Source organism: Natrix helvetica, assembly GCF_964273705.1.
Source record: "Natrix helvetica genome assembly, chromosome: 3".
Taxonomy (NCBI): Eukaryota; Metazoa; Chordata; class Lepidosauria; order Squamata; family Natricidae; genus Natrix; species Natrix helvetica.
This window is the reverse complement of record NC_138549.1, coordinates 109371737-109396611: the sequence shown is the minus strand read 5'-3', so window position 1 is coordinate 109396611 and position 24875 is coordinate 109371737. Positions and strand designations below refer to the sequence as shown.

General features: G+C 38.0%; 1 protein-coding gene across 6 annotated transcripts in view; it reads right to left on the bottom strand.

Moving 5' to 3' along the window:
- Positions 1-24875, bottom strand: part of SSBP3 (single stranded DNA binding protein 3) — a 222503-nt gene that overhangs the window by 42319 nt on the left and 155309 nt on the right. For 4 of the 6 annotated variants that reach the window (XM_081946901.1, XM_081946902.1, XM_081946899.1 and 1 more), the window contains exon 5: positions 14299-14388. The exons of the other annotated variants lie outside the window; for them this stretch is intronic. In XM_081946901.1, coding sequence (XP_081803027.1) covers positions 14299-14388 — 90 coding nt within the window. The remainder of the gene's footprint in view (positions 1-14298; positions 14389-24875) is intronic. 6 annotated transcript variants of the gene reach the window in all.

Below are 24875 nucleotides of genomic sequence, written 5' to 3'. Positions count from 1 at the left end.
TTGGGAAAGAGATCTTTTATTATAATACAAAGTAATTAGTTACAATTCCCCCCGAGACACATAAATCAATTAGCGTTAACGGAAGATGGTTTGATACAAATACAATCTCCCCATTTTTATGTGTGTGTATTTTAAACCCAATTCGATCACCTGATTGAAAACTGGTGTGATGGTTAGATGTTTAACTCCATTTCTTTTCTCTCTTGGTTTTTCATGGTCTGCTTATTGATCATTCAGTATTAGTTGAATTTCACCTGCTAATTTTCACCCAATATTTATTTTCGCTCTTGTACAAATCTCGGTATTTCTTGTGCATGAGTAATGTTATTTTCGATACAAAAAGTTCATCATTCGGGCCCTGTTCATTATTCTGAATATATTAGGGTGTACTGGGTTTTTACATGCGATATGGCAGCAAATATAGTCCTATGTGCCAAGCCCAGTCCCTCACATGGCCATTGCAAACATTTGAAAGAAAATATGTGCTTTCAGCTTTCAACCTGACTGGGAAAGACAAATACACCAGACAGGGACTTCATTTATAAGATAGCATGTTTTTCCCACTATGTACAATTGCCCCTGTTAAGCATTGGTGTATTCAGGTTTAGGCTGATGCTCAAACTTGAGAGTGAAAAGTATCTTACAGAGTGGGCAAGAAACATTATCCATTGCTCCAAATTTATATGGTTCCTACACAATAGCAATTCCTTCACCCCACCCCCTTGTAAAAGGAAAATTACATAAAAGATCTGTTTGTGTGTGTATACAAACACCTTCATCTTGTGTACATTTGTCTGGTCATAGATAAAAAAAATTCCTAGTGGTTCTTGAGGGAGGAAAGCTGAAAAGGTATCAAGCCATCTCCCCCCAAATGATCTGAAGCCCCAAAAGTGGGGAGGCATAGTGGGGTAGGGTTCACTGCCAATGGATAAATGGACCACCCACAAGCTTCATAGAATATTTCTAATCTCTTAATAGAAGGTCTGTCCTGGTCATGTGCTTCTCAGTAGGAATGCATGGATGTAGAGTTGGATCATAAGGAAGGCTGAGCGCCGAAAAATTGATGCTTTTGAATAGTCCTGTTGGACTCTTGAGAGTCCCTTGGACTGTAAGGAGATCAAATCAGTCAATCCTAAAGGAAATCAATCCTGACTTTTCTTTGGAAGGACAGATACTGAAAGTAAAGCTCAAATACTCTGGCCACCAAATAAGAAGAGAGGGCTCATTGGCAAAGCCCCTGATGTTGGAAAAGATAGGAAGCAAAAGGAAAAAGGGATAGCAGAGGATGGGATGATTAATTAGTGTCACTGACGCTATGGGGGGATGAGTTTGGGCAAACTCCATGAGCCAGTGGAGATGGGGGAGGGATGGCGTGGCGTGGTCGAAAGGGATGTGGAGAAGTCAGACATGACTTAGCGACTGAATAACAACAACAATCTGATCATGTGAGGAAGAGGGATGGGTTTTTTTAAAAAAAGCAATTGAGCAGTTGACACCATTTTGAACTGCTGCCCGTGGAGTTGTATTGGAGAGATATTCCCCCCACCCGAATTTGTTTCTCTCTTAAACGCCAATGTGGTTGTGGTTCTGGCTCATTTTTCAACCTTATATTTCTTTTTTCTGATTTCTACTTCCATACCAAAATTGATCTCTACTTGTTCAGTTTTCCCAGAATAATCCTGTTAAAGGACAGAGTGGGCGCCCCTTTATAAAATTTCTTTTTTTAAGAAAAAAATCATGTTGGGTTTTTGTTGGATTAGAAAGAATGAAAGTTGGAGATTATGCGTATGCATGTGCTTTTTTTTTTAAAAAAATAAATAAATAAAATCATAAACTGTGTTGACTTCAACTCCCAGAATTCCTCAGCCAGCAAGTCCACACATCTTAAAGTTGCCATATTTGCATATATAGCAACACTAATCTGCTAGATTGTTCCTCAGATAGGAACTTTTCTCGCTGTTTATTATTTTGCGCTGCTTCTTTTCATTGTTTTAAGTGTCGCAAAAGTTCTATGAGTTCTATCTGTTTTGAATGGCGTTTCAGTTAAAATTTTAACACCTAAGCTAAGGCTTTAGTAAGAAGGAATTCTTTTGTAGTAAAAAAAAGGAAATCATAAGACAACCTGGTCTTTTAAACACAATCTGGTTGTACTAACTACACTTTTCCTTTCCACTTATTATGGAAAGAGTTTTGTTTTTCCCATCATCTTTTTAGTGAAACAAACCCAACAAGGCTGGTCTGATTTCGTAGCAATGTATCATATATAAAGTGCCTCCCAAAAAACTATAAGACATCTGATTTCAATCCAAGTCTAGGAAATTCAACTGAACTGCGCACCTAAAATTCTCGTGATCTATTCCATTAGTTAATCTGTGAAGTCCTGAAGGCATCACCACTATCTTTAAGTCAACAATAACAATATTTTGTACTCTGGACACACAAACAAATTCTCCTGTTTTCCATTACATGTTATTTAATTGCCACTGCTGTGTACTTTTCCCATTCAATAACTAAATTCCAATTCTGCAGTATCTGTGACTATAGCATAAATATTGTAGTTAAATTTCTAAGAAGTGAAATGAGAGTATTTTCTTAAAGAACAATAGGAAAGTTTTATACTAATAATCTAACAGTGAATCTAATCTAGCAATTTCTAATATCTTTTACACATCTCAATAATAGTTAGGTGCCAATGATCTCTAGAACCTGTTTCCAACTGAATTCCCCCCACCCACCCAAAATACTAGAACTATTTGGTTATTGATCAATATCCTTTATGTGACCCTTATCTTCTTTTTAGAAATGGCTGATTTAAGAAACATTAGCTGTACTCTGATGAAAAACCCTGCATCTTGTTTTAACCATAGATCTACATTTTAGTTATTATCACTCATCCGTATTAAAATAAGTTTTATCTTCCTTCACACTGCTTAACTAAATATTATTTAAAAAATGTTCACCACTTAGACAAAATGAACAATGCAAAGATCCCACACATACTGTGACTACCCATACAGAGGCTTAAACTTGTCACTTTGGATAGCGAGATGGGCAGCATACAAATTTAATAAATAAAAATTTAAAAGCAATAGTAGGTTTTCCATAATGCTCTTTAATAGAGCTGTAGCTCAGCAGTCCCTAACTTTTCTGGCTTGGTGGACTGTGGGGCAGGAGAGGGGATGGTTTTGTGTGAGCGGCCGGTGTGCACACGGATTCTCATCTGTCATTTGCACAAGTGGAGCATCATGCATGCATGCTTGCCTGCCACTTTCGTGGCCCAGTTTCCAACAAGCTGTGGCCCAAGGGTTGGGGACCCTTGCTGTGGATGACTAAGGTAAATACACTGACCCAAGAAAACATGGAAATAGGAAAAATATGCTTCAGTTGTTATGGCTGGCAATTAGTGGAAAAAGACTAAAACTATAATTTACTGGATTACAGTTTCTGAAGTTGGAGAGCAGTCCTTATTTCTATTTTTTTAACACTATGAAGATGGTTAAAAAAGAAAAAATATATTACTATTCATATCTTTATGAGAGAAATTCTAGCAGCCTTCATTCATATAAAAGAACAGAGCCTTGTATCTAAGAGATTTCTGTATTCTAGTGGAAAACACAGGCAAGATTAAAGAGGCATTTTCTATAGCAGATAACATCATCTCCCCCCTACTTAAGAACTCCACAGTTAATCATGACAACATTAGCAATAGGTGAGATGAATATTAAAAAGCATCAGGCCCTTCCCTTGTGTTTGAAAGGATTAATGTTCTACTTTTAACTCTCAAACTGCTTAGGAATCCAAATATGTTTTATAAAGTTAAAGACAGGAAACCTTTCTCTATAATCAAAATATCTGGTATGGTATGCCCTGTGCCTCTATGTTCAAGTTGGTAATATAAATGGGGAAAGAAAGGAGTGTTATCAGCAAATAGAACATATTCATGGACTCAACAGACCATATCTAACCACTCTTCCTTCCCCAATCTCTTGCCCTCCACGTATACTGCATGGCAGTTCTGGGACTTGTAGTCCAACACAGTTGCAGGACCTCTTTATTTATTAGTTCTGATGGTTCCAAAAGGAATTAATTTCTCTACTGGTAGATCCTCTTCTTTACAGGTATTTCTTCTAAATGATTGCAATAGTATGCAACCATTAAAATTAATTCCATGATCCAATCTAGTATAGAATTAGAAAGACTATCACTAATAACCATCTTGTTTAAAACTTCCATAAGCCCCAAATACTGTAGCCATTAGAGAGGAGGCAGGGGTGAAATCTATGTACCTTCGCTATCAGTTTGCAAATGCATGCACAGAGTGTCAAAAATGGGACATGATGATGTCCGGGTGAGTGGGCGGAGCCTCCTGCTACCACCGCTACCGGTTCACCCAAACTGGATAGAACTGGCTGAACTGCACCACTGAGAGGAGGTCTTTTGGGTGGCATTGGTGGTGGTTTGTTCAAAGGGTTTATGGCACCAAACTATCCAATTAAACAAGGCTATTTAGGGTTTCTTTTAATGACCTTCTCTTTCAGGTCCTGGGGAAAAAGTTGAAAAGGGAAGATGCTATGAACGTACCCATTGAAGACCTACAGGGCTTGAACAAAATGCTTTTGAAATATTTTGTAAATAGATGAGGTTGTTTTCTAACCATGTGGCCTTATAAATTATAATTTATCACCATATCGATATCCCAAAACAAAATTTTGGATTAAAGAAAAAAATCATGGGAAGACAAACATGGGAAGACAATAATGACACATGTGCAATTTCAAGTAAAATTAATAATCCTTTTAATTTAGCTGATTACATGCTGTTTATGCAGAAGTATATAGTTCACCGTGCAACATTTATTGTAGACAAGAGAAGGAATGAGAAATGCATCTTTAAGACTTTTAGTCTTTGGGTCCAAGATGGAGAAATAAATCTCATATGAATCCAGGGAATGCTGGTTATTTGGAAAAGAAACAGAGAGTTGTTTCATCTGAACGTGCAGTAATTGTGTATCGGATGTCAGTGGGCTAACCAGCTTTTTAGAAAAATTCTGCAGAAGCTTAAAATCTCCGCACTGGCTTACTTTTAAAAGACCTCAATTCTGGGAGATTATGGAGAAACAAAAAGAACATGTTTATTTAAGCATCCTTGAGGAATTCCAAAACCCATATGCTCTAGGTGGCACTGTTGAGCTGTATCAGAATACAGGATTTCATTACCAGTCAGTCCCACAGGTTAGGAACCAGATCCCTTCCTAAGTCTTCCTTTAAGTTGAATTTTTAGGTAAGTCAGAACAGGTACAGACAATGCTTATTTAGCATCACTTGGTCAAATGGTTGCCTTAGTACCTACTATATACCTTTACCTTTACCCTGAAGTAGGCACCATGGGTGGTTTTTTACCAAGCTTCCCTTTTTCTCATTATAAATGGTTTATAGCATCTGAGGAGGCCCTTAGTAATTGTACTGAAAACTTTAGTGAACCTCTCTGGTTTAGGATCCTGCTCTTCTAACTTTATCATCCCTGCTTCCATGAGATGAAAAGGCTTCAGATAACGCTTTTGTCAAAGACTTCTTTGGTTCTGTAGTTTTTAGCTCCCAGTCTTCTTCCTCTAATGCAGTGAATCTCAACCTTCCTAATGCCATGATCCTTTAATACAGTTCCTCATGTTGTGGTGACCCCCAACTATAAAATTATTTTATGTTTTCTGTATTTTTTCAAAAATATGTGTTTTCCGATGGTCTTAGGCGACCCCTGTGATGGGGTCGTTCGACCCCCAAAGGCGTCCCGACCCACAGGTTGAGAACCACTGCTCTAATGTATCATCTGCTATTCTGATCACTTTATTATTAAATGTGATTTTCCTTTTTTTTTGGATACATTATCAACACACTTCTGGGTGGCTCAGTGGCTAAGATGCTGAGCTTGTCAATCAGAAATGTTGGCAGTTTGAATCCCTAGTGCCGCATAACAGAGTCAGTTCCCATTATTTCTCGCAGCTTCTGCCAATCTAGCAGTTCGAAAACATGTAAAAATGCAAGTAGAAAAATAGGGACCACCTTTGGTAGGAAGGTAACAGTGTTCTATGCACCTTCGGAATTGAGTCATTCCGGCCACATGACCACGGAGATGTCTTCGGACAGTGCTGGCTCTTCGGCTTTGAAAAGGAGATGAGCACTGCCCCCTAGAGTCGGTAACGACTACCACATATGTGCAAGGGGAACCTTTACCTTTACAAAACACTTCTACTGTATTTATGCTTTGGAGGGATGATCCAACTTAAGATGATGGTGTTCGCCTTCCTCCCGCTGAAACTACTGCAATGATTTCATAAGCGCCAGAAAGCAGTGAAAGTGTTTGTTATGATAAACATTGTATTTAACTCAAAATTTTAATAAGCTTTAAGGGGCAAGTTGTCCATAAATAAGAAGTTGTTAACCTGGCGACTGCTTGTATGTCAACCTTTGTATCTGCACAAATGAATGAAACCCATGTTGACCAAGGTTAGAGATACATTATGACTGATTTGCTAAAGAGCTCAGAAGAATTTTGGGACATATCTATAACAGTGATATCACAACTGTGAGACAGAACTACCCGTTGGTTGACTGAATACTATAGATTGTTTCATCTAGGAATGATATATCATGGAATTGATAGTACTGGAACTGGAAAATAGTAACACAGAAATATTAGAACTGGCCTTACTAAAACATTTGGGAAGTCATCTAATTAATTGTTTCCTATTTTCAGTAGACAACCCAACCATGAACAAAGAAATCATTTTAATTTAGTTTTTGACTTCATGGCTTTTTCTTCCTTGCTCAGAACGCTGTCATTTTCATAATTTTAGGGGAAGACGATAACACAAACTATATTTTGCCTCCGTCTGAATTCTTAAGAATTTAAGAGATAATGAGAAGTTTTGCAAGTCTCAGCGGCTTTACTACAAATGTCTCTTAGAGCTGGCAGGTGAACCCCAATAAGACTAACTTTTAAAAATGACACAAATTACTTGTGAATGAATCTGTCAGCAAATTCCCTTCTTTTAAATTCTTATCTCCTAAAAGGGAAGGGACCTGTCCAGCCAACATTTTCTTAATATATATTCCCTATTATCTTAGGGATCACTTCCTTCTTCAGTTTTCCAACTATATAGTTAGGTACTCAAACAATGAGGAAAACCTTTGTTTCTTCAAGTCAGGCCGCAATGTCCCTAATCCAACTGATTCTAAGGATTTAGGGCAATAGAAGATATTGGTGTTATAATGGTTAGCCTACAGGCTAATTTGCACCAAATCCTAAATCAGAATAGCTCAAAACTCCAGTTTTTGCAGTCATTACAGTAACCCGCTTTCCAAGTGTCACATTTTTGTTCTAATAATTCCCACTGATCACAGCAAAAGGAAAGAAAAATTTGGGAAGTATAATTTAAAGTAACCAGAACAGAGCTGAAGAAGCTTCTTGGATGAAAAGCAAAACGTCTTCTAAGAAAAAATAAAGAAAGCACAGCTGACTCTTGAAAAAGTACCTTTGGAACAACCATGACTTGAATGACTGAGAATCTCCATAGACTTTTAGCTATGTACTTTGGGATGAACAAGTAGGAATGGATTTCCAGAAAAATTGCAGACTACAAGAACCATTTACACTTAAATGTGAGATGCAGACAACACAAACTCATCCCTAACAGCCTGCACCTGTCCTCATCATTGAAGGGACACAGAGCAGAAAACATCCTGCAGCCAAGAAGGCTTCACACCCATTTGCACTACTCAGGTGACCCTGAGGACACAGATAAACCTCCAAGTGGCCTCAATGACTCTCTAAAAGAATGCAAATGACCAGCGGTCTGCAAGCAATATAAATCCTTCCATTCTGCACCATTCAGTCAGAGCTGAAGAAGCTTCTTGGATGAGAAGCAAAACGACTTCCAAGAAAAAAACAACAAAGTCCAGTTGCCTCCTGAAAAAGCACCTTTGGGATAACCAGAACCAGACACATTATTCAAAGCCAAAAGATTGACAGAAAGCTTTGAAGTTGTAATGTTACAGGAGTGACAAGGCAGAATCGGGATTTTGAAGCAACCTTCAACTTTTCTGTCCTGGTAAGTAGCTGTTATCATTAGCTACTCCCACTTGCGAGAGAAGCCAAACAGAAAGAGCATGCAGCATAATATACACATCCTGCTCATTGCTGTTTTAAGTTACAGTTCTCAGTAATTCTGCAGTGTTTTTTTGCAAACATTTTCAGTAACCTAACTCATTTCTAGAAATACAATTTACGTTGTTCAAAATTATGTAAAACGAGAACACGTAATATACCACAAATTAAGTAATTGCAAAAAGATGAACGTAGACCAGGTCTCAGATATGTCTATCAGTGACTTAGAAATAGAATCAACAGGTAAAGCATTTACACAAACAAATAAGTATATCAGAGAAATCCACTCTAGCTGAAGTGAACTGGAACACAGATTATACACAGCATACCTCTCATTAGAGCAATTTTCCATAATACGTATTGGTCTACTTAGGCAATAAAAATTATTGTGAGCACCTGAAATATGCTACGTTTCTTAAGAGTTTTTCTTACTTTGGAATAAGATGTAAATAAAAAAGGCTAACACTGATTTTAAAAAATAAAAGCAGCATAAGGCAAAACATTGAAAACACTAGCTCGAAGGCGACAAGAGAAATTGTCTTACACCACAACTTTTAAACACAAATGAAAACTTTACTTGAATAGTTACATCACTTCCCCAGCCCTTACCTCCATCAAATGAATAGAGGAGGATAATTGGGGAGATTATCATATTTCCCTATTAATTGGAATTATTCAGACATCATTGTGCAAAAGAATAGTTTACACAAAACTCACTAAATATATTTCCTAAACTACTCCAGTAAACAAATAGAACAAAAGCCAGTCATTGGAAAAGGAAAAGTTGTTTTAGCAGAGGATCTATTTACGGAGTATATATAGTGTTTTTTTCGAGACCCCTCAATATTTTCGCAGCAGCTCTGCAAACCTGATTTGGGACTCAACACTCATGGTTAGTAGTAATCTATCTTAAGGACAAAAGCAACTTAAATTGTATGTTAAAAATGAGTTGCAGGGTTGTGCCATGAACTCCAGCTGAAACGTGTTGTAGAATAACTGCCCCAAATATATATGGGTTACGGCCATGGGTTCTCACCCAAAAATGGACTGCTATGCCTTTTCCATTTTCAGAATCCTAAGTAATTATGCATACGTGAACAGAAGTGCTAAAACATTCATGGTTTTGCCTCTTGCATTCTGAGGCATCACCTGGGAATTCAGCACAGGGTTGAAAACATTTTGGGGGGCAATCACCAAAGAAGTATCTGAAAAACTGATGTAAATACGGGACAATCCCATGAGAATGTCTTTTTATTGCGTCAGAAAGTTTCTAAAATTTAGCATGTACCGGTAGGAGATTATGCTAAAACACAATTCTGGAGAAAACAAAAAAAAGATTATGGACTAGCATCCAGGAAGTGAACAATCTAAAATCAGATGTATTTGCTCAAGAAGCATCTATGGCAACAGAGGATACTGTGCCCTTTGAACATAGTAAAGGATCAATCTGCCTGTAAATAAGAGTGATAGGATAGCAGCTGGAAAGGATTCATGTAAGAGAAATAGGAAGCCAAAAAAAAAAAAAAAACAGGCAACAGCCAATAGGCAGCCAGAAAAGTACTATGCTTTACTCTACTCTCTCTTTCCTTATTCTCTGTTCCCATATTGCTTTCTTCTTCTTTAAGGCACTGCTGAAAACCACCAAGTACTTGTTAAATAACATGTACATTAAAAGTGAGCTCTGCCAAAAAAGGATACCAAAAACATTGGGGGGGGGGAGAAAGACTCCTAAATGTTGCAATTTCCAAACCCAATTATTCTGTGCACAAACAGAGTAAGCCAGTCCTTACTTTTAAATGCACAGAGCACGAGTGATTAAGCAAATATCGTGGCAACATACAACCTCCAAGAATGAATTCAAATTTCAAAATTAACTTCTGACTTAAGAAGCGTAGCATATAAGAACTTTGGTGAATTCCAACAGGTATGGCATATATTGGTTTATTTCAGGGTGTATGGTTGGTGTATGGTAGAAAACCCAATTTAAGGCAGATTCTCACGATGAAACACAACTATACACTTCGAATCTACCTGAAAAATGGAATCTCTGCCACAGAACTGACCGATGCTTATCAATCTTCTGTAATTAGTAAAAAGCCCTTAGTTTTCTTTCATAATTTGATAATTTTAATTCTGCTTCCTTTGCCAACAAAACTATAAACCAATAAATAAATGCAGCAAATAAATGCAACACACACACCCCCGGGCAAAAGCGTTTAGGGGCACTATTGTCTGCTCACTCCTAAGATTTCAGCGCATTAGGGGGCAGTGTAGGAACACAAACCTGCTACTGCTTTGTTATGGTGCATCTCACTAACTGCTGATGCATAGCTAACACAGCAACAGACATTGATTTATGTTCAACTTTCCATTTCATCAGAAAGATTTCTTTTTTTAAAATGCTCCTCCACACAAGTTCAAAATTCAGTGGGAAAAAATGCACCGACGACAAATGCTGGGCCACAAGCACACAACCGGATGCATACGGACAGACCCGGGTCTTTTTTCTAAAGTTAAGCCTGGAGAGAAACTGGGGAGAATGTAGGCAGTGCAGTTGCGGGGAAAGGGCCTGGTGTTTGTGGCCGGTGTTGAATATTTTGTCAGGGCCTGGCAGAGCTACTGATTGCTGACGGAGCTCCTGAAGTGACCTCCACTAGAGAAAGCAAAGCCAGCCATCTGGTGAGCAAGTCCTGCCCTTCTGGAAAAACGTGAAAGGCAGGCAGGGCAGGTGATAGCTAAAGTGGCCAGCTTACTCCTTTAGCACCCTCTCCCCTTGCTCTGTCTGGCAGGCAGGGAAAGTTCAGAAAGGCAGGAGTGTCTGGGTGAGCAGGGGGAATTGTTAAGGATGCTGGCGCATTGCCTTGAGGCTTCAAGACACTCAAACAAGCACCCCTCCTGTACTGCTGATTTTGGAACACCAATCAGCATCTTATGCATTCTGGGTTTGACTGGCAGGTATGGACACCAATGTAGCAGTTCTCAATTTTTATTTTTTAAAAAAAAGGGTTTCCACATTTTTGTGATTTTGTTTTTGGCTTGGAAACTGCTTAAGTTTCCATTCCATAGGCCATTTACAGCTGTATTTTTGTCATCAATCTACAGACCTGCTTGATCCTGGTGAAGACACAGTGAGCTGAGCTTTTCCTTGCCTTTATCATAATCAAACAGTCTCAAACAGGATTCTTTCTTACGTCAGGAGAAACATAGCGCGTTGAAGTCTGAGGGTTTTTCTTCTGCATGGCTGTGAGCATGTTATAATAGGACAGGTGATCAAGTGTGCCAAGATTGCTTCCAAATGACATATTTTTTAAAAAAGACAGAAATATCAACTTGTGCTATGTTTCATCTTGCTGTCATGATCATAGTTCAAAAGTCACAGTCAGCATTTATAGAACTATGCACATTTGGGTCTCTGCTCTGTTTACAAACTCCATTCCTTAATGCTCCTCTTCCATTCACTTCCTTTTCTCGTCCAGTGGTTGGATAGAAATCCCCAAGAAAATGAATGGTGGAAAAGGATTTCCATAAGCGCTATGTCCCTATCTCTGTGCACATCCAGGCACAGAGGAGCTCATCTTCCTGACTGACCTCGTTTTTTGAAGGTAAATAGCACATGCTGCCAAGGAGAAGGACAAATCCTACAGAGCAGACGATCCAGCGATCAGTAGAAGACCTACATTATGCAAGCTGAAAGTATACTTTCAATGGCACGTAACTTCATGTGCTCTCCTTCCGTTCTATCAAATGGCATCTATTTATATATGTACCCCATATACTGTGGTGAAATGTATCACAGAGGCAGGTAAATTACAGCCTGTGATTAAATTGTAGTGTAGGTCCAGGATTTTTCGCCCATGGACACTGGCTGATATACAAATTTCAAAATGGAATTGATGGAAGTGAAATGGGAAAGTGGTTATTTTTATCAAACATTTGCACTTTGGTTTTTATGTGCTCAATCACAACCTTCACATAAAGCCTAAGATATGTAGTTTGGAAAGTCTAAAGAACATAGAGGGGTGGTCCGAAAGAATTAATTAAAGAACTCAAGTTTATGCAATGAAACTGAACAGGGAATATTCAGAACGGAAAAATGGAAGAGAGTCGCTCTACAATGCAAACCCTATGGAATTCCCTTCCTTACGATCAGGTGGACAGATGTGCTATGTGCTACGAGGTGCTCACTAGATCTTTAAAAAGAGCACTGTTACTAAACTGAAATTTAAAAAGATAGAAATTACCCCAGTTCAGTTGCTGTTTAAATTGCAGTACACAAGCTGTTAAGTGGATTACTTGAAAGCGATAATATCTGAGATGCTGCTGGACTGCAATACCCCTCATCCTTCACTATTGACTATACTATGATGAATGGGTGTTAAGAGTTCAGCAGTATCAAGAACAGCACATGTTAGCCATCCAACTGGCTCACAAACATAAGCCACTTCTGAAATACTCATTAGGAAAAGGGGAAAAGCTTTCATTTATTTCCACCAATTTTGAAGAATCACTCTGGCCTTAATTCTAAAAATCAATAGATTTCATTTCATCACATGTAAAACGTTCCTAAAAATACTTATTTCTCTAAAGCAACAAAGTCAAAACACAGATCTACAGTTCCATCCTAAGATTTCCACTGAATTTTGCAATTCTAACGTAGGTCTCGTGACATTGATCAAGCTATTATTTGAGACTTTGTCCTATATAAATCCAGAACTCAAAAAAAGAATGTAAAATTAAAGTTTTAGCTTCCACCAACATTAATCATTTATGTAAAGGGGATCTGACTTGGCAATTCTTCTAATATAAAAAAGGTTACTAGAGTTTACCAGCCATGTGTCTTTTCTATTACCTCTTGTTAAAATAACAACCGTTCCAACAGTTATGATTTTAAATTAGGGATTCTGTGTTTAATGGTGACAGAGATGATACTATCCCTGTTCAAACAGAACTTCCCATCTCTTAGTTGTGTGAATAATACAGATAGAGCTCGATTAACAAACCATAATTAAACCTAAAATTGTTGTTGCTAAGCAAGACACTTGTTAAGTGAATTTTGAAGCAAATACATGCTACACCGCCCCGAGTCCCTTTTTGGGAGAGGGGCGGTCTAAAAATCTAAGAAATAAATAAATAAAATAAAATAAATAGTTGCCAAGTATCCAGATTTTGATCATGTAATCATGGGCATGCTGCAACTGTCATAAGTGTGAAAAACGTCCATAAGTTACTTTTCAGATCCCATAATTTCAAAACCCACTGCATCATCATCATCGTCATCATTACAATTTCAAAATCTACTGCTTTATTCTTCTCCTTCAAGAACTGAAGTTCAAGAACATTGGTTCTAGTAGTTCCAAAAGCAGATCTTCATCTTGCTGAAAACCCTCTGATTGTGCCTATGCAAATAATAGGCAACTAGTTATAACATGTAAATTAATGGCAACTCTCCAGCTCAACTGATACTTTTGAATGACAGAGTTTGCAGCACTCAAGAGGGGAGGAAGTTTTTTTTTTTTTAATTGTAAATGTTAAGAATAGCATTTGCTTTAAAACAGTTTTGGCCATCCTTCTTTTTGTGGTTTTCATCTTGGGTCTCTATCACCTCAGGTTTTGCTCATGGATCTAATAACAAGAATTCCGCGTGTCTAAAAGCAAACTTTATTATGAGGAAAAAAGATGGAGAGAAGAATAAGTTCAACACCCCCCCCCCCCTCAAAAAAAAAACAGCTATGTAATATTTTATTTTCTCTCCGGTTGCCAAAACTCCACAGTTATGGCCCAGTCTGGATCAACTTCTGCATGTGGCTAAAGTTTAAGAAGTCTTTGCCCAAAGAATTCAGTGGCAGCAGTTGGAAAACAACCAAATGGTTAACCAGAAGGGAAAAATAAGAATCCATATCCTGGATGCTGTGTATTACACACAGTTCTGTCATGGTCAACATGCATGTCATTCATTCCAAAGTAGCCCTGTAATGCGTGGAATTAAAATAAAAACAAAAACTAATATTGCTTTCCAGACAAACAGGCTCTATCACATGTAAACACAGCTGAAGTGAACGGATGATGAAGAAAACAAACAAAACAACCACAGAGAGGTACCCAATGAATCACATAAAAATCAGGAGAATTAACCCTTACCTGAAAGAAACCGGGAGGAATGGGTCCTCCTGGCATTCCGTCATTTGGAGGAATGTTTCCAAGTACTGGACTTGGCGCTGCAGCTGCACTCTGGAAACAAAGAAAACAAATATATATAATATATATATCTCATGATACACATCTATTTGGATAGCCCTGGTTTGAGATCAATGTAAAGGACATTGGTACAAAAAAATCCTCAACATGCAAGCATTAATTTAGTGGCCATTCAAAGTTACAATGGCACTGAAAAAATGGCCTTGACCGTTTTACAGAGCAGCATCGCTGTGGTCACATGATCAAAATTGGCAACTGGCACGTACTTATAACGTTTGCAGTGACCCGGGGTCATGTGATTCTCTTTTGCGACCTTCTGACAAACAAGTCAACGGTGAAGCCAGATACATTTAACAACCGTGTTATTAACTTAACAACTGCAGTGATTCATTTAAGAACTGTGCCAAGAAAGGTTGTAAAATCGGGGAAAATTCACTTAACTTTCCTGCTTAGCAATGGAAATTTTGGATTCAATTATGGTCGTAAATCGAGGACTACCTGTACATATTTCATGCGTCCAACATAATGTACAGCCAGTTACCAAACCTATTATTATCAAGGCTACCCGAAGAGAATGAAATTGTATTGTAAAATTGTGCCATTAAAATAACAAAACATCAATGGCTGTCATTCTGAATGAGGTGGCAATTGAGAGCTTGGTTCAGTTCTCATTCTTATAGATCTGTCACCCAAACAGCAGAAGTTATTACTAAAGCTTCCAAAACTAAGCAATTTTTTTTTGTAGAATTCTGAATATACTCATGGGCAAAGAGAACGGCAAATCCATATTTTTCAGTGTAGAGATCTAATAGTGACCAAGGTTAAAAACCACTCTAGAGCAGGATTTTCTAACCTTGACAACTTTAAGACGCACGGACTTCAGCTCCCAGAATTCCCTAGTCAGCCAGGGAATTTTGGGAGTTGAAGTTCATGCATCTTAAAGTTGCCGAGGTTGGGAGATGCTGCTCCAGAGCATCTTCTACATTTAAACTCTTACATTATAGCCATTCATCTAGCCTAGTTCAGGGATTATGAAGTTTCAGACATAACTTTCTAATGAAACTTTTTTTTTAAATGGTCACTTCATAATTTAAGAGATGGCTACCAACATCACTTTCAGTTAAAGACAAAAGTGACTTAAGATCTTTCTTTCAACTGAGGACTGAACCACCCCAACCTAGAACATAATCTAAAAGACAGAAGTGCTAAATATTTAACCTGCCGTGTTTAAAGAGCAAAATGATCATACTTAATATTTAAAGCCAAGCCAAGGAAATAAAAGAGGTGTGTGAATAAACCTTTCTACCTATTTCCTCTCTTTGCTCTTCCCTTCTTTCAAAAGCACCGAGCAGCTTTTAGCTGTTGTGTTATAAGGAAAGTTGTGAGGTAGGTACAAAGCCTTTAGTCTATGTCCTCAGTTGATCTCTGGCAGTATTTTATGTGGCTTATGTGGGATTTGCAGGAAAAGTTTACTGATTAACTGGCCCCGATATAATGTCTTCATCTGAACTGGAAAGAGAAAGGGTAAAGGTACTTTGCTAGCTAAACCAGACAGTCAATAAACTAAGCAAGAACAAACGAACAAAAACAGCCTTTTCCTTGTCTCTAGTAATTTCCCAATTTCAGCATAAAGGACACAGTCTCTAGTCGAGCATTATGCATAAGGGTGGTGAACTGATGTGTTTCTCTGAATGTCATTCTGATGTCAGTTAGCAGTCAAGTTATTATCCTCCACCAGGCAGTCAGTCGGCACACACACACGCACACACACACACACACACACACACTTCTTTTAACTGACCTCACAGCACATCTGGAGGATGAAGCTGTCCAGGAGCTAAGGCTACTCATTTGTATAATGCTAAATGATAAACATACTTATCCATATGGAATATATAAATAGGCTGTGTCCAAATCAACCCTAACAGTTTTAATAATCCAGCTTAGGTTGGATGATCTGATATAGATATTCCATTATCAGCATTTTGCTGTTTAGCAAAATGATTGCTATTGATTCTTTCCATTTTCTATTGTTTCAGGGGGCCAGGGAATAGAGGGCCAATTTTGTGTAGTGGTTTACAGCATCAGATTAGAAACTGGAAGATCGTGAGTTCTAGTCCTACCTTAGGCACAAAAACAGCTGGGCCAGTCACATCTACTCAACCCTTGGAAGCATGCAAGGGCAAACCATTTCAAAAACCTTGTCAAGAAAAAACTGCAGGGATAAGCCCAAGGCATTCACTAAGAGTCACCAGTGACTCGAAGGCAAAACAACACACACTCATGCTAAGTAAGACAAAACAAAAATTGAGGCCAAAAGGGATGGTGACATCGCTTTAATAATAGCTACAATAAAGCAGCAAGACTAAAAAAAAAACCCATAAACATCGAAGTGTCCATTCTCAAATCATCAGCCTTTCACCTATGAGACCCACATAGCGATTTATAAAATTACAATTTGAAAAAAATGAGTTTTGTTTTAAATGTAGATTTTTCTATTGCTGAATATAGAGTTTAATGTCTCTGCCGGTTTCCCTTCTGAGAAACTAAGTCATATAAATAGCCTGCTGTAGGAAAACAAAAAGTAGATAAGCCACGGGTGATGAAATATTGTTTGTCAGACTTGAAAAGTAGGCTCTGTTCTGGTAATTTTTCAGTCACTCCAATGTGGCTTTGCTTTACGGTTCCCAACTTTGGTACTACTGTGTGTTTTTAATGAGAACATTATTCTAATTGCTCAATTTTTAATGAAAATTTTCGCCAACAGTGGATTTCTCTTTTTTTTAAATCTACAAGTAAAATGTCTAAAAGCCCAAGATAGTGATAAATAGAAATATCTATACGAAACTCCCACACGGAAAAAAAATGTATTAGAGATTTATATTTTTCAAAAGGGATTGCTTTTAAACATTTTAGTCCAAAATTAACAAAGGAAAACTTGTCTGTTCTGAATGCAATCAAGGATGAGCTAACAAAGGTTTAATGAAATAAATGATTTAGTTATGACTAATGTTTGAAAGATTGCAAAACTGCAACTAAAATCATGTCAAGGATTGTGTCTCCACTGATCACAGACAACAGTCTTATCAATACTACATTTAATTTAATCAGCATTCCACTGACTTGACATGTTCAAAAAAATCAGTGTTGAAAAATGTGAGGAGCCAAATGATTTGTTTTATACAGTAATCTGAATATGGGAAATCTCTCGGATTGTAATGATTTTCTTTTGTTTTGCTTTATAGCCTTGTGTTTAAGAGCTGGCCTAAGAGTAGCCTCTGGGAAGTACAAGACACGGCTACATGGAATCAGCAGGCCAATGAAATAGGCGATAAAATGCTCCATCACTTCCTTATTCTGCATTTTAGGAATGAAGTCAGCAAGCTAACTAGCAAAGAAATAATGCAGAGGGCTAGCTTTGTTAATCCTTTTGCAGCAAAACCAATGAAGTATCTTGCAACAATCCAATCATTACTGTATATTGTTTAAGCTTTGGTAGATCACAATCCTCTTCATCAGATGCATGGAATATGTTTCTGACAAAGACATCTCTGCTCCTATGCCCCAGTAGACCATGAAATCTTTTCTGCAGGTTAGCAATTTTTGTCAGCTTATTTATAAAGCAATAATGAACATAACTTCCAACATAGTCACATGAAATGTATTGAAAGCCACATTTAAGTTTCACTGTATCTTATCACAGGAGAATATGTATACAAGGATGTCACAAGGAAAGAACTACATTGCTTAAGGTTGACTCAGCCTTCCATCCTTCCGAGGTGGATAAAATGAAGATCCAGATTGTTGGGGGCAATAGGATGATACTGTAAACAGCTTAGAGAGACAGTGTACATTGTAAAGCACTGTAAAGCGGTATATAAGTCTATTACTATTGCTACATACGGAACTACAGGTTGTTAGCTGTAAGTCTCAATTAAAACGGACCCATGAAAAATATTATTAAATATATTTCCTCTTCACCAAAATTGCTACATCTTAATGCTGTGACTCCAGAAAGGTTCATTATGATGACACAAGGTATTTTGTCCCTTTAGTTATAAATTATAGTGTGGCATTTCTTTTTTTAAAAAAAACAAAGACAAACTGCTATCAATTATTACTGATACATCACACTGACATTAGCAACAGCATCTTAAAATGCACACATTTAACAAGGTCTTCCAAGCAAAATAATAAAACCACTTTTCAGTTTCAAATCTAACAAAATATTGCCAGGTTGCAATGAACCAGAAATCCCAGTCTGCACATCAAAGTCATGTTAGCTGTTTAACGTTTTGAACAAAGATGTTTGATATTGAAAACAGCTCATTGGGACAATCATTTCTTTATGGATTCCGAAGAAGCATTAGTAAGTATCTTATATGCAATCCCTGTTTCCACATTGTAAGCACATCCGTCTCAGTTTCTGACAATTCCATAGTTGAAATAGCTACATTTTGGGGAAAAAATCATCTTTGACTTACCATTTAGGATAGAAAAAAACAGAGGACCATCTTCCCATTGGGGGGGGGGGGGGAATGACATTCTACACATTCAAGTAAATTTGATTATATATATATATATTTCTGACAAATAGAGTTGCACTCATTAAATGCCAACTGATGTTGACGTACTCCTTTAGGATCTTATGTTATATGACTCACATGATTATTCCCCATTACAGGTAGTTGTCAACTTACACAGTTCGTTTAGTGACTGTTTGGTTACAACAGCACTGGATAAAATGATTGATGACCATTTTTCATACTTATGACTGTTTCAGATTCCCCATGATCACGTATCAAAATTCAGAGTGGCAACTGACTCGTATTTATGGCAGTTGCAGTGTCCCAGGGACATGTGAGATCGCCTTTTGTGACCTTCTGACAAGCAAAGTCAGATTCATTTAACAATCGCATTACTAACAATTGCAGTAATTCATTTAACAACTGTGATAAGAAAGGTCATAAAATGGGGCAAAACTCACTTAACTGTCTCGCTTAGCAACAGAAATTGTGGGTTCAATTGTGGTCATAAATCGAGGACTACTTGTACAGTTTCAAATCTATCCTTACTTTTTAATTGCAAATAGCAAAGCAAAGCTGAAATCTAGTTAAAGTAAATAAACATTTAGTAAAAAAGCTGTGACTAAGTTCTTTTTCTAAGCCTGATAAAACACAAGAGAAACAAGAAGCAAAGAGTTTGTCACATAACCATTTCATAGCAGAAATGAGAGGACAAGAATGAATGCTTTAATGCTTGCACAATGGACTTCAGAAAGGGTTCTTGGGTTACAAATAGAACAGTACTAATCAACATATAAAATACTAACACAATTCAACAAGCAGGCCCTTTCCTTTTTAGTTCTTTTTCAGAGGAGTTCCCCTAAAAACAGATGGGAGGAATTGATGGTCAAAGGGGAGGGAAATCATATTCTTTCCCCACCTTCTTGAGTTTCCTTGTACTTTCTCCAGTCATTTGCAGCCACTTCAAAAATCTCCAGCTAGGTTAACACTCTTTGGAAAATGGTTGCAAAGGAAGAAAAAAAGGGTGCTAGTGTCTCTATTGGTCCCAATAAATAATCTTCTCCTAAATCAATGCAATTCAAGATGTCATCAGATTTTGTCCCAAAACTGAACTTAAGTACACTCTTAAAGAATCTCCTATTTGCCTTTCCAAACTGGTTGCCATCCAGATTACAACTCATATCATCCCTTACAGCTATAAAAGAGGGCTGGAAATATTAAGAGTTGCAATCCAAAACATCTGAAGATCACAAAATTAGGAAAGCCCGGGATGTATTTTGAAAGATTCTTTTTTCCCCTAGCTCCTTATTAGGTACAACTAAAGCTTGAGCATTTTTTTTCCTCCTACCAGTTTGGGGGTGGAGAGATGGGAGAAGAGAATGCTTTTTCTTTGGGGTTTTAAAGCATCATTATAAATTCAGGACTTGCCTACTTTGGAATACTAATGAATGGCAAAGAATATCGTGTTATATGACAAGCACAAAAGAGAGAATGCAGATCAAGCAGAGAAAGGATTCTATATGATGAAATAAAGAGGATGTGAAAAGTAGGTGCAACTCTACATGAAATTATTGACATCTACCCATCCTCTTCCCAGCTAACTGAGCCAGTATGTTTTAAGAGAAAATGAAGGTATTAAAAACAAAGTTATACACAACTATGAAAAATAAATTCATACACCATTTCTATCTCTATAGAGCAGAGCAGAGCACATAAGCTTTCAGGGTACATACAAACAACAAAGTAATATAAATGTAAGATTCCAATAGGAGAAGGTAGTAGAAAAGATGATTAAAAACCAGGGGAAGTTATATTTTTTCTTTTATTCACATTTATCTTTTTTTTAAAAAAAATAGACCATGAAAATATTACAACTTCTCTTTTAAGTAATCCTAGTAATTCATTACTACTTCTAGCAATGAGTGTATATACAGAATCTAGCTCTAAAATGCAGTACCCCCATTATATTTATTAAAACCAAACACTCTGTATCACATAATGTGCTGCTCCTCCAAAGACAGGAGGCACTGCAATAAAGCTGCCAGCCAATATTTTATTTTTCAGGACATTTCCAGCATACTCCAAGCTCTCTCTGGTGAGCTTCCCAGAGTTAGACAGATCCCTAAAACAGCTTACAATAATGCAATTCAGATATTCTACTATTTTACAACCCATCTAACTATCAAAGGGAAAAAAACCCCACTCTGCACACTATATTTAGCAATGCTAGCTATACATTCAAACTTTCATCAGCACCACTTTCAAAGAATACAGGGTGTTTTATTTTTAAAAGCTGAATGTACAAGCTATGCTCTCTTTATCCACAATGGGATAAAACTCACCATGGATATGCAGCCAAGCCATGGCAAAGGAAATGCAAGATATCATGGTCCCTTTTGTGGTGTGTGCAACCTCTCAGTTTGGACATATCACAGACGCAACAAGACATCTGTTACATTTCCTGGCTGGCCTGGAATGCCCTTCACAGTTGCCAATTGGAATGCCGGGTACTATGCAAAGCTCTTCTGGCCCAGGCATACTTCCCATCAAATCATGGAGTTATTCCCCCCCCCCCAAAGATACGCACATGTCAATTTGACATACACATTGTGACACTTGGCTGGAAGTTAATAATTGAAGTATCCACAGTGCCCTGAACAGAATGCAAGGGAAGAATTGTATCTACCAGACTTGATGAATTATTTAGAAACCTGCCGTGTGGCATTGTCTCTCTCTGTAACAACCCTCCTTGGTTTCTTCCTCCCCATAGTAGCTCATCTGTGATAGAAAGAACATAGCTGGTGAGTTCAGGGAACTTTTTGCAACTCAGGTGCAAACAGAGTGTAGTATCAGAAGACTTCAGCCAGGCTAGCCATAAGCCGTTTCTTTCAATATAATAAAATTTCTACTTGCTTGTTACTCCTTGGACTTCTACCAGGTGGGGCTTCTCTCCAGAGTGGACGAACAGTGGGTCAATCACATGTGAAGTGACATCATTAGTCACTGCCTAGTCACTTTCAGTCTTACCTATTGCAATGCGCTCTACATGGGGCTGCCCTTGAAGAGCATCCGGAAGGTCCAGTTGGTGCAAAATTCAGCGGCCCACATGGTTTTGTGTGGATCCCGGTGTGCACATTATCTCCTGCGGGAGCGGCATTGGTTGCAGATTTGCTTCCGGGTGCAATTCAAGGTGCTGGTTGTCACCTTTAAAGCCCTTCATGGCTTGGGACCAGGTTATCTGAGGGACCGTCTCTTGGTGTCACATCTACCCAACCCATCAGAGCGGGAAGGCAGGGAATGTTGTGGTGGGACCTAGAAGAAGGGCCTTCTCCATGGTGGCTCCCTCTCTCTGGAACATCATTCCCCCAGAGATTAGAATGGCCCTCACTCTAATACTCTTCCGGAAGGTGCTGGAGACCTGGTTCTGCCAGTGGGCCTGGGGAACCTAGAGCGGGTTGGAGCCTAATGGCCCATGTGATCTGCTGTCGCCGGGGCGGAGAGCAGGGGGGTGGGGAGTGATTTTGTTATAATGTACTATATTAATTTATTTGATGCTTTTTTGTTAGTTTTTATTGTTTTAAATGTGGTTTTATATTCTGTAAGCCACCTTGAGTCGCCAGGGGCAAATAGGCGGCAATGTAAATTCAATAAATAAATAAAATTAGTTTTTCTTTGCTCTTGAGAAATAGAAGAGTCTTCAATGTTTTTCTTTCTACTATCTATATTTATCATATTACTTAATAGGGCGTATCTTTTCTGAGGTTCATACAAGAGTCAGGACATCAAGAAAGCAAGTAAATTTTAGAAGCACTAAAAGACTTCCTAGTATCTGGGCCAGTATCTAAAAAAAATCCCCAGATTTCTGTAAAGGTGAATAAAGGATGGTGATCCCTGAGCCAAGGTAGAGGAAAACCTAGGCACAGAATTCAGGTTACAAGAAGTAATTAGTTGAATTATTATTTATATTTTTCTCTCACTTCCTAATTAAAAAAAATTCCCCTATGAATAAATCCAATAAAGAAATGAATATATACAGTATATGGTGCGTAGGAGAGGGAAGAGAAGTCAATCCTATAAAGAAGAAATGTTAAATGGGGAAGATGCCCAAAAGATAGTCACAATAGTGGTTGAAAGAGTATAGGTGCATACATTTTCTATTAAAAAAAAAAACAGTAGTCCAATATGATCCCCTCCTGCATTTCTTCATTATATTGTATGCAAGACAAAGACTGTTAGTTAAGCAGCTAAATACAATTAGCAAGACTTCTGTGCCTCTATGATCATTATCAGCTTACATACACATGTGGTTTCCACTTATCTAGTTACTCTCAAAATGCTTTGCCAATTTCCTCATGCTGCTTATTCGTTTGATGTGTAGCATTCTCATTCTTACCCACAAATACATATCCATACACGTTGCATGGAAAGGGGAGATTACTTTTACTTGAAACTTTTACAGGTAGACCTTGTCTTACGACCACAACTGGGCCTAACATTTCTGCTGCTAAGCAAGACAGTTGACTTTTCTTATCACGCTTGTTAAGCAAATTGCTGCAGTTGTTAAATTAGTAACACGGTTGTTAAGTGAATCTGGCTTCCCCGTTGACTTTGCTTATTGGAAAGTCATAAAAAGTGATCACATGGTCCTTGGCCCCATTGCAACCTTCATAAATATGAGTCGGTGCCGAGTGTCTGAATTTTGATCACATGACCACGGAGATGCAGCAACGATCGTAAGCATGAAAAATAGTCATAAATCACTTTTTTCAATGCCGTTGTAACTTTGAATGGTCACCAAATGACCTGTTGTAAGTCAAGGACTGTCTGTATTCGCAGAACATGATTATCCACAACATTTAACTACATTAACAGTGATGAACTTCCTTGCTATAAAGTTACACTGTGTCATAGATTGTGTACAATTGCAATTCATTTGTCGACAACAGGGAAAGCTTTGTGAATGACCAAGGAGACAGCATGACTACACAGAGCAGCAATTTTATACTATTCATATGGTGCGTTCTACATCGAACTGTTTTTGTTTCTAAAAACAAAAGTTCAAAAAAACTACACACTACTAAAACTAAAATGAAGATGCTCGAACACTACCTTAATGAGAAGAGCTTCCCCAAAAAACACTGGGGACTTTAAAGAAGGGGTGGGGGAAATCTGTGGCTCTTCAAATGTTGCGGAAATAGACTCTTAACAACCCCAGCTAGCATAGTAACAGGAAAGGCTGCTGGGGCCACTGGTTTCCTCCTTACTCTTACCCTTGAGAAACTAAATCTCTGTGTAGGCTCACACAACTTGATAAGATAAATAGCAGCCTTGGTAACTATTGAGGTTGAAGGGAAGGGATTCTGCAACTTTGATTATGGACTCCTTCCTTATGTTCCAGAAATACAGTGCACCTAAAGTTTCAGTTAGGGCACGCTCATAATCCACAAATTAAAGGCTAATGGAGTAGAATCAGGAATGTGTTATATAGTGACACTTCTATAATTCTTCAGCGCTGTTAGGTACACTTTAATGCTTCTGTGCATTATTAGCAACATCTTCAAAACTCATTTGCGTTGCTCATAGGTCAAACTAATACCAAAATGGGTAAGCAAGCCCAATAAATAGTTGCCTTGTTGAATAATGTGGTAGCCTAAAACCTGAGCAGTGATTGCAATCGGCACACCTGGTGGAGTTACTATGCTTGTGGGAAATGTCATTAGCCTGGGATACAACTTAGCATCTGCACGTCTGGGAAGTCAGACAGATTTCCTGCAGAATAGGAAGCAAGGTTTCAGACTGTTATCATTTTTGCGCTACGTCCACCACTGAATAGTTCCCAATGTTCACTGATGATATTTTAAAAATCAAACTGGCATGGAAGACGATGAAAACCTGGATGGATGAGTTCAGCCTCCAAACGGAGACACGCAGTCAACACACCGGCTTGGTATACTCCAGCAGATGCCGTCTAAGCCTTTAAATCGCACACTAATT